The 14,866-nt window shown below is 41.8% G+C and overlaps 2 protein-coding genes across 2 annotated transcripts in view; both read left to right on the forward strand.

Annotated features, from left to right (window-relative positions):
* The window catches only part of LOC146575960 (immunoglobulin mu heavy chain-like), a 526,942-nt gene that overhangs the window by 49,544 nt on the left and 462,532 nt on the right, over positions 1–14,866 (forward strand). The gene's annotated exons all lie outside the window — the stretch shown is intronic.
* LOC146575961 (uncharacterized) lies at positions 993–3,871 on the forward strand. Its single transcript, XM_085272457.1, has 2 exons — positions 993–1,006; positions 1,412–3,871. The coding sequence occupies exon 2, from the start codon at positions 2,135–2,137 to the stop codon at positions 3,869–3,871; it is 1,737 nt and encodes a 578-aa protein (XP_085128583.1). The 5' UTR covers positions 993–1,006; positions 1,412–2,134.

A 14,866-nucleotide genomic window follows, 5' to 3' on the forward strand; every position in this document is an offset into this window, starting at 1 on the left:
CTATTACTCAATAAGGCCCATTTACTAGTTGTTTTTCTCTTTCTCTCTGACCCAAGAATTGATGTGTAAGAATCACAGGCTGGTACCCCAAGGTCGAAAATACCACAGAGACGAGACCACTTCCTTACTCCCATCCTCCCTTCCTTATCTTTTAGAAAAGAGCTTGTTAAAAAGCCAGGTGGTTTGTTTCAGAATTCACTAATGAAAGAACTCTGTATTCTATGTCTAGGAGTGTATTTTGCTGGGATGATCATAAATTGTAACTGAAGAGATAAACTACACAAAGGATACTTCTTTGCTCACAAGGCAGGAAGACGTTTCCTTATTTGGTCTGTACCGGTTTGAACTGAGAACCTGCTGACACACGAACCTTTTTCCTCTATATAAGCTGTTGTGTACTTAATAAACCTTTGAGTTGATTATGGGAGAGCAATCTGAACAGTCTGTGTCACTTTGTTCTCCTAACTGCTCCCGGCGCTGTAACTAACCCGCTGAACGGCATACCTGAGTGTTACTTTGAATAATTAGGAGTCTTATAAGGAAAGGACAAAACTCTGCTTATCGGTGCTCACGCCTCGGAGGAAACCCGGGAGGGAAATTTCCTTCACCCTGCTTTTCCCTGTGGATTCTCTGGAGCCCTGATCCCCGCACCCTTGTATATAGCACTTTGCCACTGTTGCACATGTAACCCAGATCATTGTTTGAGTATGGGATTTCTGATTATTTGTGGTCACTGAATGCACCACTGTGCCATGCGCATAGCCACTCTCTAGTCCAGCTACAGAGTTTTTCCTTCCGTTCGTCCGATGAGGCGCATGCTGCTCTCGTGCCCTCTACGAGCTGGAAATTCGGGTACAGTAGACATTTGAGTCGCTGTAAATAGTTTTAAAAACCTTTATATGTGAAGCTAATGATTTAAGATGTTGTTAGGAAAAGGTCTTGTAGCAGTTACAAACGTGAAGCGGAGCTGAGTCCGACAGCATTCGCCATTACATGAACCCCTCTGGTGAGTTAGCGTGCAGCTCATGTTCGTATGAAATGTTTTGTGCCTTATTATACTGCAGCGAGGTATCAAATCTACCGCTGTCATGTTGTTAAGAAAGAGGCTAAATATTGTATAACGTGTGTTATTGGCTGACTGTTAGCAAGCTAGCCGTTAAGTGAGCCTAGCTAATGTCCTAAAATGGCGGCCGACACGAGGTCAGTTACAGTGTTATTATGTTATGCCTAAGAGAACAGCATTAATGAGCATTGTTAACAGCATTTATGTTCTGTTATATTTTTATTTTGACAAACCTGTATTATTATGATGGTAAGTCTGTTAAATAAGCCATTAGTGACATGGACACTGAGTCAGTGGTACTGAGACTTATGAACATTTTAGTTAATTCTTCTGCACACTTGTGTGTAGGCTGGTTTGTTTGCCCTTTTGGTGCCCTGGATCCTACTGGATGAACTGCCTTGTGGAAGTCCTCATCTGATGACTCTGCCGAACCGTCCTGGCAAATAGATGGTCGTTGCTGCTTGCTGGATGCTATTATTGGATGCTACACCGTTCCAACAGAGCGGTAGGAACAATTCAAAGGGCCCCAACGATGCGCTTTATTTTTCCCTGAGCTCAGGTGATTTTCTTTTGGCCAAAGGACCTTAAAGGATACATATTTGATTTTATTTATTTATTTATTTTATTTTTCTTATGACACTGAGTGGAAAGACACTACAAAAGAAGGGTTTATTATTTAAAATTGTGTCTAATAAATGTGTTTATGTTAAGTAAGTGTGGTGTCCATTGTGTGCTGGAAGCCTTATTGTTCCTGTGGTGGAGCAGCTACTACCAATCTCCTTTACGAAACTAGCTTCTGACAGGATATAGATATTTGGGATACATTTGATTTCTTGTAACCTATTTTTAGAGAAACTGTGATTCTGGGTTAAACATCGGGGTGAAATTGATGACACCGACACCTAGTGAACTGCCCAAGGTCAACAGTCCTGATTTCCACGCATTAAAGGTTTGGCGTAAGTACAGATTGCGTTACAAGTGGCGAGCCAGCCAGGAGATTGGTGAAAAGTAGCACCTTGACTTTCCAGCTCACAACACCTACCTCTTTTCCTTGACCCTATTGTGTTGGACATGGATCTTTGCAGACGTTTTGATGTAGATGGCCAGTGCTCACTTTTTGTGACTGGCGTTGAAGGGATTTACACAGATGATGACATTGCTAGTGTTTTTTCAGTAAATGGTAAAGTTTCTCGGATAGTTCGAATTCCAGATGAATCAAACCAGCCAGAGGGTAGAGTCCTGATACAATATTTGTCCGATCAAGCCATTTCCAAGATCAACCCCCAGATCTTAGGCGACTTGCCGAGCCCCAAGGATCCTGCTATCGGTTGGTCTGTCAAAACCATTCGAGATGTTGCTCAGGAAGAGGTAGGCAAGGAGTTAGCTCGTAGATATTTAGAAGAACTGAAGGCTGTTGGAGATAGTGGTAAAGCAGGTTTCTTGAGTGTTATTCAGAGTGAGGTCAAAGAAGTTCGACATAACTCTGAGATTCCTGACACACAGCCACACACAGCTCAGGATGGTGACACATCCCTCCATGACATTGTAGCTAGTGATCATGATGAACCTAATCACTACACACAGACCCACAATGCACCTGATAGTGCTGTGGTGAACCCTGTTAATATCGACCGCAGTCTCCTTAACCCACCTCAGATTCAAAAAGTTGTCGTTGAGCACGTTATCAGAAATGACTCAACAGCCCCGTGGTCTACACAAACCAGACTGCGCACCTTTTCTGGCCGTGCTCCTAGGCCCAATGGTGAGGTAGACTATGAAACATGGCGCACACAAGTGGACCTTCTTGTCAGTGATTGCTCTCTTAGTGATGTGCAAAAGGTTAGGAAAATACTTGAAAGTTTGCTAAGTCCAGCAGCCGATGTTGTTAAGTTGCTTGGTGTGAGTTCACCACCCAGGGCTTATGTTAGGCAGCTCGATTCCGCTTTCAGTGTTGTAGAGGACGGAGAAGAGTTATTTGCAACCTTTCTCAGCTCCAACCAGAATAGCGGAGAAAAGCCCTCAGCATATTTGAACAGACTCCATAGCCTCCTTACTCGAGCTATTTCTAGAGGGGGAGTCTCTGTCGAAACTTTGAGCGAACACCTACTCAGACAGTTTATTAGAGGCTGCTGGGACCAGAGTCTCATTATAGCTCTCCAACTAGAAAACAAAAAGAACAGTCCACCAACATTCCCAGATCTACTCCTTATGTTGAGGACCGAGGAAGGTCGTAGATCTGCAAAGCTAGACAGGATGAAAAAACATCTGGGTGCTACAAAAGCAGCTGTACATGCTCACTCCATTTTTGATGTACCCTCCTATGATGATGAGCCCGTTCCAACACAGACTGCAAAGCAGAGCGAAGCATCTAAGCTTGAGAGGAGAAGGAATGAGCTTTCAAAGCAGATAGAGAAACTGAGTCAAAGGTCCAAGAATTCTCCTTTTGACAGTGAGCTTAGTGCAGCGTTAAAACAGAGACAAGAAGAAACTGTTAAACTTGAAAGCAAAATAGATGAGTTGTCTAAACAACTCAGAGAGCTCACTCAGAACCAAAAATGTCCTAAAGAGAATAATAGTGGCAAAGACTTCCTTACGGCAAGAAATAGCAGCGCCAGGAGACCAGTTAAGGTCCCCTCTATGCCAAAAGCATGGTTCTGCTTTAGATGTGGTGAAGATAACCACATTGCCGCTCGATGCCCAAATGAACCCAACCAGGCACTAGTCCGCCAGAAGAATGCTGAGTTAAAGGAAAAGCCAGGAAGGTTCCAAGCCCAACAGGTTACTGAGCCTTTTGCTTTAAACTTGTAGCGGCTCCTGCTGTGGGACGTCCAGGAGCTGAGACCAGCATTAGTCCCGCCTCAAGTGACCAAAGGATTGATGTTCAGAGCAAAATAAAGACCCAGACAACGGTTCAAGATTTCAGTTCCCAATCCCGCTTGCCACCCGGTCTGATAGGTCCTCGTTGTTCAGCTTCTGTTTTGGTTGAGGGTGTGCAATGCAACTCTATCATGGATAGTGGTTCACAAGTCACTACAATCTCCGAATCATTTCACAAGGATAAGCTGGCACATCTCCCCATTCAGCCCATTCAAGCATTGCTTGAGATTGAGGGTGCAGGTGGACAGCACGTTCCCTACCTTGGTTATGTTGAGACCCACATCACTTTTCCTCACAACATTACAGGCAAAGAGGAAGAGTTGGTTGTTTTGGCTCTTGTTGTGCCTGAGTGCCATTTTAACAGCAGAATACCAGTTTTGATTGGTACCAATGCACTGTTAAGACTCCATGATAAGTTATCTGAACGTGACGGTCCAGATTTCCTTCACAGACTGTGTTCCAGAGATGTAGCACTGGTTCTCCAGCACTTGGCTAAACAAATGGATGATTGCCACATACACCCAGTGAGGTTGCACGGGAAAGTACCAGTCACCATCCCTGCCAACCACAAGTGCTGTTTAATGGGCGATGTTAGGCTGAGAAAGAACACTCCTAACGTAAGTTTTGTCCTTGAACCAAATGAACACGACAAGTTACCTGGTGGTTTATTTCTTGAAACTGCTTTGATAGACATCCCTTACAAAGCTAAGAGTAAGGTTCCAGTCGTCTTGCAGAACTTGAGTGGGCACAGTATTGTATTGCAACCAGGAAGTACAGTTGCCCAGGTATGTGTAGCCCAGCACATTTCACCCCTGGTGCCTGTTTCAAATGCTTCTTCTCATGACAAGTTTGATGGAGAGAAGCTTAAGTTTAATCTTGATGAGTCACCCATCTCTGAAGAATGGAAAGAGCGCATCACCACCAAGCTCAAGTCTATTTCAGAAGTGTTTGCGGTTGATGATCTGTCTTATGGTCACACCACTGTGGTAAAACACCACATTCAGCTGAACGATGACACGCCGTTTAAGGAACGGTCGAGGCCCATCCACCCAAGTGACAGAGAAGCTGTCAAGCAACACCTCAAAGAACTGCTTAATGCAGGGGTTATTAGGGAGTCAGAGAGCCCCTACGCATCTCCAATAGTAGTTGTGCGTAAAAAGGATGGTTCAATCAGGTTGTGTGTTGATTACCGCAAGTTGAACGCACGGACCATTAGGGATGCTTATGCCCTCCCAAACATTGAGGAGACCTTCACGGCCCTTAGTGGTGCCAAGTGGTTCTCGGTCATGGACCTCAAATCAGGCTATTATCAGGTTGAGATGGCTGAGGAAGATAAAGCTAAAACTGCTTTTGTCTGTCCTCTTGGGTTTTATGATTTTAATCGCTTGCCTCAGGGCGTTACAAATGCCCCAAGTACGTTTCAACGACTGATGGAGAAGTGTGTTGGGGATTTGAACTTGAGTGAGGTACTTGTGTTTTTGGATGATCTGATTGTGTTTTCAGACACCCTGGAGGAACATGAGGTGAGACTCATGAGGGTGCTGAACCGGTTGAGGGACTTTGGGTTGAAGCTGTCCCCAGAAAAATGTCATTTCTTTAGGCCCTCGGTGAAGTACCTTGGCCATGTGGTTGATGCCCAAGGAGTTCACACAGATCCTGATAAGATCTCAGCTTTGAAAACATGGCCTCGTCCTACAAACAAGAGAGAGTTAAAATGTTTCCTAGGCTTTGCCGGTTATTACCGGAGATTTATTGATGGATACTCAAAGATCGCAAAGCCTTTAAATAGTCTCACGGCTGGTTACTACTCACCCAAAAAGAGGGGTAAAGTGTATCTTGGAGAACATTTCAGACAACCATCAAACATTAACTTACCTTTTGGAGAGGAGTGGACACCTGAATGTGAAAATGCGTTTAAGACTTTGATTGAGAGACTGACATCGGCACCTGTCCTTGCTTTTGCCAACCCACAGCTACCATATGTCCTGCACACTGATGCCAGTCGTGAAGGCTTGGGTGCAGCGCTCTACCAAGAGCAGGACGGGAAGCTGAGAGCTGTGGCTTATGCAAGCAGGGGACTTTCCAAAATTGAGAGAAACTATCCCACTCACAAGCTTGAATTTCTAGCTTTGAAGTGGGCAGTTTGTGAGAAGTTTAACAGCTACCTTTATGGCGCTAACTTCACCATTGTGACGGATAACAATCCTCTCACGTATGTACTGACATCTGCAAAGTTAGATGCTGCTGGTCATCGCTGGTTAGCTGCGCTGTCTACTTATCAGTTCACCGTTAAGTACAGGGCCGGTCATGCCAATCGCGGGCTGTCCAGACGACCACAAGCTCCTCCTTTTGAAGATGAGGATTTCATCAAAGAAAGGGAGAGAGTTGATGACATGAAAAACCGTCTTCTAGAGGTGAGCAACGAGATGAGTCACGAGGTGGTATCTGCCTTATGTCAACGCCATCTTGTGGTGTCAAAGATCGAGCACTGTTCAAATCTAGAACAACCTTTGGCTGTAGAGTCTCTTGCTGTTGATCCCTCAACAGTTGCGGATGTATTTGGAGAAGACACATTACCATCTATGACAAGCTCTGACTGGTATAAAGCTCAGAGGGATGACCCGGTTGTCTCACGTGTCATTACCTTCGTTGAAAGAGCTCAAAAGCCCAGCTTCAGAGAAACAAACCTTGAAGTTCCTGATGTTAGGCTCCTTCTCAAGGAGTGGAGAAGACTCGAAATGAGAGATGGAGTATTGTACAGGAAATGGACAAATAGAGACAACACTGTATGGCAGTTAGTCCTACCTGAACAGTTCAGAGGGAAAGCGTTGCGTGGAGTGCATGATGAAGTTGGTCATCTTGGTTTTGAACGAGCACTGCATCTTGCCCGTTCCAGATTCTATTGGCCAATGATGACAAAGTCTGTAGAAGAGAAGTGCAGACAGTGTCCACGCTGTGTCAGGAGGAAAGCAGTGCCTCAGAAGGCAGCGCCTCTTGAAAATATTATAGCAACTTACCCGCTTGAACTCGTCTGTATGGACTATTTGTCAGTTGAGCCAGACAACAGAGACACCCGGAACATATTAGTTATCACTGACCATTTTACAAAGTTTGCTGTGGCAGTGCCAACTAAAGATCAGAAGTCCAGGACCATTGCAAAAGCTCTGTGGGAGAACTTCATAGTTCATTATGGGTTTCCCAGTCGTCTACTCAGTGATCAGGGTAGAGACTTTGAATCTCAAACAATCAAAGAGCTATGTGCTTTGATAGGAGCAGACAAAATCCGCACTACACCTTATCATCCTCGCGGAAACCCGGTGGAAAGGTTTAACCGGACGCTTCTTGATATGTTGGGTACGTTGGAAGAGGAAGGCAAATCTCACTGGAGGGACTTTGTTAAACCCTTAGTTCATGCGTATAACTGCACGAGGAACGACACAACTGGTTTCTCTCCTTATGAACTGATGTTTGGCAGACAACCCCGACTACCCATTGATTTAGTCTTAGGTATCCAACCTGAAAATGCCAACCATAAGTCTCATTCAGAGTATGTGAACAACCTTCGTCAACGTCTGGAGGAGAGCTACACTCTAGCTGCAAAAAACTCCCAGATGATCGGAGAAAGGAATAAAGTTAGGTTTGACAAGAGGATTAGAGTGGCCGAGCTCTGTGCAGGTGACAGGGTTTTGGTTAGGAACATGAGTATCAGAGGTAAACACAAAATCTCAGACAGGTGGGAACAGAAAGTACATGTTGTGGTTAAACGAATCAATGATGGCCCTGTCTATGTTGTGGAACCCGAGTTGGGAGACGGACCAAAACGCACCTTACACAGGGATCTCCTTCTACCGTGTGGGTTCTTACCTGTGGAAGAAATGGCAGGGAGCAGATCTCATGGGCCCTCTAAAGGGAAGAAACCAAGGAACAAAGCCGAAAGAGAAGTACAATCTTCTGATAACCCTGATGGTCAGGAAGATGAGGTATACAGTGATGAGGACGAAGTGTATCCAGCTTTTGTGGTTCCAGAAATAATAACCAGAGGTCCTTTTATCCAGACTGAAAGGTAGGTTATCACACCTCAGCTGTCCACTGGGGATGTGCATTCTAGTTTGCCCCGTGCAGAGCCACAAGACGAGTCACACGCATGAGAAACACCCAGTCATGTTTCTGAACCTGAGCCTTTGTTACACTCAGAAAGCAATGAGGTGACCACATCTCCCATTCCATCTGATGAAGGTCCAGGTTGGGTTGTTATTGACATTCCTGAACAAACAGAACCTGTTGAAATGAATCAAGAAAGCAGCGACACTGCTGAGCAGAGTTCAGAGCCAGAGACAGTAGAGTTGCGGCGTTCTGGGAGAGAGAGACGCCAACCTCGTAAACTAACTTATGATGAGTTAGGTGAGCCTTTAATTTTAGCTCTCAGTTCCTTTTTGTCAGAGTTTCGCAATTGTATTCTCTCAGAGCACTTTCCTTCACACACCTGTTAAGTCAAGTGTGCATGCAGAGACTCATGCACTTTAGAGGGGGAGAGTGTAACCCAGATCATTGTTTGAGTATGGGATTTCTGATTATTTGTGGTCACTGAACGCACCACTGTGCCGTGCGCATAGCCACTCTCTAGTCCAGCTACAGAGTTTTTCCTTCCGTTCGTCCGATGAGGCGCATGCTGCTCTCGTGCCCTCTACGAGCTGGAAATTCAGGTACAGTAGACATTTGAGTCGCTGTAAATAGTTTTAAAAACCTTTATATGTGAAGCTAATGATTTAATATGTTGTTAGGAAAAGGTCTTGTAGCAGTTACAAACGTGAAGCGGAGCTGAGTCCGACAGCATTCGCCATTACATGAACCCCTCTGGTGAGTTAGCGTGCAGCTCATGTTCGTATGAAATGTTTTGTGCCTTATTATACTGCAGCGAGGTATCAAATCTACCGCTGTCATGTTGTTAAGAAAGAGGCTAAATATTGTATAACGTGTGTTATTGGCTGACTGTTAGCAAGCTAGCCGTTAAGTGAGCCTAGCTAATGTCCTAAAATGGCGGCCGACACGAGGTCAGTTACAGTGTTATTATGTTATGCCTAAGAGAACAGCATTAATGAGCATTGTTAACAGCATTTATATTCTGTTATATTTTTATTTTGACAAACCTGTATTATTATGATGGTAAGTCTGTTAAATAAGCCATTAGTGACATGGACACTGAGTCAGTGGTACTGAGACTTATGAACATTTTAGTTAATTCTTCTGCACACTTGTGTGTAGGCTGGTTTGTTTGCCCTTTTGGTGCCCTGGATCCTACTGGATGAACTGCCTTGTGGAAGTCCTCATCTGATGACTCTGCCGAACCGTCCTGGCAAATAGATGGTCGTTGCTGCTTGCTGGATGCTATTATTGGATGCTACACCGTTCCAACAGAGCGGTAGGAACAATTCAAAGGGCCCCAACGATGCGCTTTATTTTTCCCTGAGCTCAGGTGATTTTCTTTTGGCCAAAGGACCTTAAAGGATACATATTTGATTTTATTTATTTATTTTTCTAATGACACTGAGTGGAAAGACACTACAAAAGAAGGGTTTATTATTTAAAATTGTGTCTAATAAATGTGTTTATGTTAAGTAAGTGTGGTGTCCATTGTGTGCTAGAAGCCTTATTGTTCCTGTGGTGGAGCAGCTACTACCAATCTCCTTTACGAAACTAGCTTCTGACAGGATATAGATATTTGGGATACATTTGATTTCTTGTAACCTATTTTTAGAGAAACTGTGATTCTGGGTTAAACATCGGGGTGAAATTGATGACACCGACACCTAGTGAACTGCCCAAGGTCAACAGTCCTGATTTCCACGCATTAAAGGTTTGGCGTAAGTACAGATTGCGTTACACACATTTCACCTTGTGTTCGTGAATAAACCTGTCCTGCGTTTGAGTCCCTCCAGTTACTGTAACAAAAAGTGACAGAGCTAAAAAAAAAAATCTGTTGGAAACAGAGCATTTTTGATTACAGCCTGAAGCTTTGACTCATTGGGATTACTTGAAACTTTAGCTGAGAATAATCTGAACATCCACCTTTGCAACAGTAAATGTATTAAAGAATGTGAGGAAAATGATAATAGGTTTATTTTAAATAGTTTTCAAATGACATTCTTTACACATGTAGGGAAACATATTTCATTTGTTTGTTTTTGTATTTTTGACAATTACATGTTTCTCTACTTTTCTTTCAGTCACCTGCAGGTGCTTCCCAGCTTTGGGCATGAAAGGAGGGGTGATAACTGTGGGAAACAGCTCCACATTTAATGATGGAAAGGAAATTAGAAACGCCCAAGACCTTGTTGCTGGTGTACAGTGAGTATACATCAGTGGACTTTGGTTACACAGCTAGTTTTCAACTACATTACTTTGTCTTGGTCTGTGTCAACCTGCCACTACAAATAACGTGTGATGAGAAATTCCTCAAGCAGATAAACGCACGTGGCTTTCTCCACAGGAATGTCACTGTGGTAATGGGAGCTCATCAGGTGGTGATGAAAACCTTTGAGGATTTCACACATTCCTGGCTGCTGGTCAATGTTAATAAGAAATGAATACTCCTTGGAAAGAGAGGTGTGCTGCTCTTTCCAATGGGATGCCAGGAAAGTGTACTACCAGTGATAAAAGAAAATTGCGGCCACAAGATGGAAAGATTGATGAAAATAGGCTAGAAGTTTTATGACAGAACTAGTGGTAGGAATTCCGGCTCTTTTTAGTGAGCCGAGGCGAAAGAGCCGCTTCTCTAAAAAGAGCCGGCTCTTTCGGCTCCGAACTGGCTCTTCAGGTTGTTTTGTTGCTTTAATTAATTTATCATTAACAACAATATAAAATTATGCAGAAAAGGAATTACTAATGTAAAAAAAGTGGTTTTATTTATATATGTTTATATATGGCCCCTAGAGACAAAACACGTACAAACTCCAAAAAGCACGTACAATTTCCAAAACACATTTCTAGCGTTAACTGAACTTCCAAAACAGAGCTACCCAGATCACTTAAATTACACAATTGAAAGCATGTGTGTATTGTTTGTGTATTTATAGACAAGCACTCATATTTATTCAAATAATTTAAAAAAAAAGTTCATTTACCTGTTACTACCACACACCAAATCATGGGCTGTGTCCCAATTCAGGGTCTGCACGCTTGAAGTACGCGAACTACGCGTACTACGTACGGTGCGTACTATAAGTACAAGAAGTGCGGAAGTGAGAGACACGTTACATACAGCATGGTTTGACAGAAATGAAGGAGAAAAATGTTTTGTTGGTCATTCATTTTTGTCGTGACATCACTTTGATTAGTTGAATATCTGACATTGAGACCACAGGACTGTAAAATTGTTGGGCTTCATTTCTGTGCTGAACAGTCATTTAAGATTAGTTAGTAAATAACAATTAGTTAATGTTGTTCATGAGACTAAAGTCATCTCACTGTGGTAATGTAAATATAATATGACCAATATTATAGTATTGTCAGATTATTATGATATATATATATATATATATACACACATATATATACATATATACACACATATATATATACACACACACACATATATCACTGACTTTCAGCTTGTTGTGTTTGTGGATATATGACTGACTTTAATTATTAAACATTCGCACATAAATAAGTGACGTCATATTCAGTACTTTTGACAGTTCACTCTTCGGCCGCTCCATCTTATTAGGGAAATTCCATATACATAAATGTAAATTTCAAAACTCAACCCCATCATTTAATTTGTTTTTGATTGAAATTGAATATTACTTAAACTCTCTTAAATTAACTTCCAATAAGAAAGGTTTATCATTGATTGAAATGCATTCAGAAATGTTTAACGAATGAGCTGTCACAACTTTCAAGTACAAAGTTGTTATGAAGTCTGTCACATTCCCCCCCTTTTTTTTCTTTTTTTCCCCTTTATTTATTTATCCTTCTTATTTCATTGTACTGTATATTGTTACTCTTATTTGCCTTGTATATCTACTGTGCAAACTGAACTGGAATGACTGACTGTTCGCTTTATAATTTCAATAAAGTTTGGAAAAAAAAAACCTCTTCAGCCGCTCCCTTCTGCCGTATTTTGCGGCAAAATTCTCCACACCCACCGCCGCGCTATGAATTGTGGGATATATGGGATCACGAAGCGTGCACCGGACTTGATATTTGGGGAAATCGATGGCGCATTTGGAGTATGCATTTGAAGTGCACTTCGAATTGGGATGCGTGGCGGTGACGTAACCGCACTTAAAATGCGTACTTCAAGTGTGCAGACCCTGAATTGGGACACAGCCTGGTTGTTGATACTTCCTGGTTTGTGTAGCCACTAGGTAACAAAAGCTCAACACTGCGCCCTGGCATCCTGGAGCACTTCTGTTGTCTTTTGTACGTGCTTCTGAGTTTTTACGTGTTTTGGAGTTTTTACGCATTTTGGAGTTTGTACATGCTTAGGAGTTTGTACGTGTTTTGGAGTTTGTACGTGCTTTGTCTCTAAGGGCCACCATAAATATACTTTATTTATTCACTCCACATAAAATGTAATAAATAAATCATATAATACAAAAAACAACTATTTACATTTTAAACTTTTAACTATTTAAATTTTCAGCTTTTTCCTTTTAAACAAATTTAACGTGAAACAACACAAAACACTGCAAACCACAACACAATTAAATATAAATTAAAATATTAAAACAAAAAGAAGATGCATATTCTCTGTCATATGGGCCTGCATGATTTCTGAATCCTTTATCATCTGCAACTGAAAATAGTGGATGATTACTATACCTTTCTAATGTGATGTTGTTGTCCCTCGCTCTCTTTCTCTCTGGCTCTGTTCCTGTGCTACTGCAGTGTAACTAACGCCCCTCCCCCCTCTGCCCAGCGCAAAGTACAGGCCGCGCGTGCGGACTTTAGCGGAAAAAAGGGCGAGAGAGAGGGTGAGAGAAAGAAAAAAAAAAAGAGTCGGCTCTAAGAGCCATTTCGTTCGCGAACGACCCATCACTACTGAGGACACTGGAGCTTATTACTGTGTCAGATAAGAAAGTGAGATACTGTAATTTAAATACATAATAATAAAGAAGGTTAAATAATATAACTTACAGCTTCATTATCACTCATAGTTACATAATGCTGTTAAATATTTCATTTTCTGGATTCACACCTGAGTATTAACTTATTTTTTCCAGAGAAGAACTTGGTTATTATAAACTATTTCACAACACATAACTGAAATTTTTTGGTAACAGCTGACCAGTATGACGTGTAGAAGGACACAACATTATTTATTGTCAGATCATGAGTCAACTCTGTGAAGAGCTTTAGGACAGAGCCAAAATTTTGGCCTTTCACTCTCATCTTTGATCTACACATAATGTCACAATGAATGTGTCAATTAACCATTCATGCTGACATTTCACACTCTCTTTCCAAATATATAAACACTTCTGGAAGCAGCTATCACAACTACGTATATAAGATGTGTGTTTTTCAGTGCTGGATTTGTGTAGTAATAGTAAATTAAATATTTAACGCTTAAACATATTCTGTTCTTCTCCTGAAGGGGAAACTCTTGCAGATACAAATACAAAAAGGCCATCTGCAAAAATTACCTGTCCAGATTTTTTTCAGTCACAAAACATACACCACATCTTTTTAGTAAACCCAGAAGCTGTTTAGTGTTAAAGAAGGCTTATTGCTGCCACTGACCATTAGTAAATCTGGCACTAAATGTTCTTTCTTGAGTGATAACCAGCTTTTATTGCTGGTTATCACTCATTTATGTGACCCGCATAAAACAAATATGTGCTGAAGTGAGATATTGGTCTGTAGTCTACTGTTGTAGTTCCAACATGGTGATGTTGTTAAAGTGAATAGTGTAATAGTGTAAGGTTGTTGCGATACACCGCTCATATTAATTTCATCAGGGAAAAGGTGCCCTTCATTAGGAGGCGGAGTCAATGCAAAGCACTGACAGCTTCTATCTCTTTATGTGTGACTGTAGCGATGATGACAGAGAACAGTGGACACAGCCTGACATGATGGACTGTAGGACGGGACTGCTGTTTTTAATTCTTTGCTTGGCAGGTGAAAAGCTTTGTTGATTATAATCTAAAATATATATATATATATTGGTCCATGCTATTTAAGTTGTGCATTTGTTATTAATTTTCTCTTTACTGGGGCAGGTGTTAATGGTCAGACTCTGACAGAATCTGAACCAGCAGTTAAACAACCTGGTCAGTCTCACAGATTGACCTGTACAACCTCTGGATTCACACTCAGCAGCTACTGGATGGCCTGGATCAGACAGGCTCCTGGAAAAGGACTGGAGTGGATTGCAACTAATACTAATGGTGGCAGCAAATACTACTCTCAGTCAGTTCAAGGCAGGTTTACTGTCTCCAGAGACGACAGCAGACAGCAGCTGTATCTGCAGATGAACAGCCTGAAGACTGAAGATTCTGCTGTTTATTATTGTGCTCGACACCCACAGTGACAGAAGTTGCTAAGCAGCTGTACAAAATCCTGATGGTTTCATTAGATTCACTTAAATAAAATTTTAAACTCACTTTATAGAATATTTTTTCACTCCCAGTAAAGTAAAACATATATTTTATTAATTTTGCATACTATATTATACCTTACAAACACTTTAAGGTCTAACTCTGGATAGCAATTATCCACAGTACATGAGAAATATATCATCAAAAATATACTGGTGATTCCTCCGGCACTACATGCAGAGCAATGAGAAATGTAGATCAGCATCGCATCAATCCTGCAGCATTCACAAACCACCCCTCTGTAAATAATCTGGTCAGTTGAGAATGAGATTCTCATGGTGTTTATATGTTTAAGAATTACGACAAAAATACTCATGATATTGTA

The sequence above is a fragment of the Mchenga conophoros genome, linkage group LG4 (genome assembly GCF_057382185.1).
Source record: "Mchenga conophoros isolate Kocher_MC1m ecotype Shallow Benthic linkage group LG4, M_conophoros_male_GT1.1, whole genome shotgun sequence".
Taxonomy (NCBI): Eukaryota; Metazoa; Chordata; class Actinopteri; order Cichliformes; family Cichlidae; genus Mchenga; species Mchenga conophoros.

What these genes read in the sequence shown, in the direction of transcription:
- LOC146575961 (XM_085272457.1), top strand. Translation starts at nt 2,135, where the DNA reads ATGGATCTTTGCAGACGTTTTGATGTAGATGGCCAGTGCTCACTTTTT.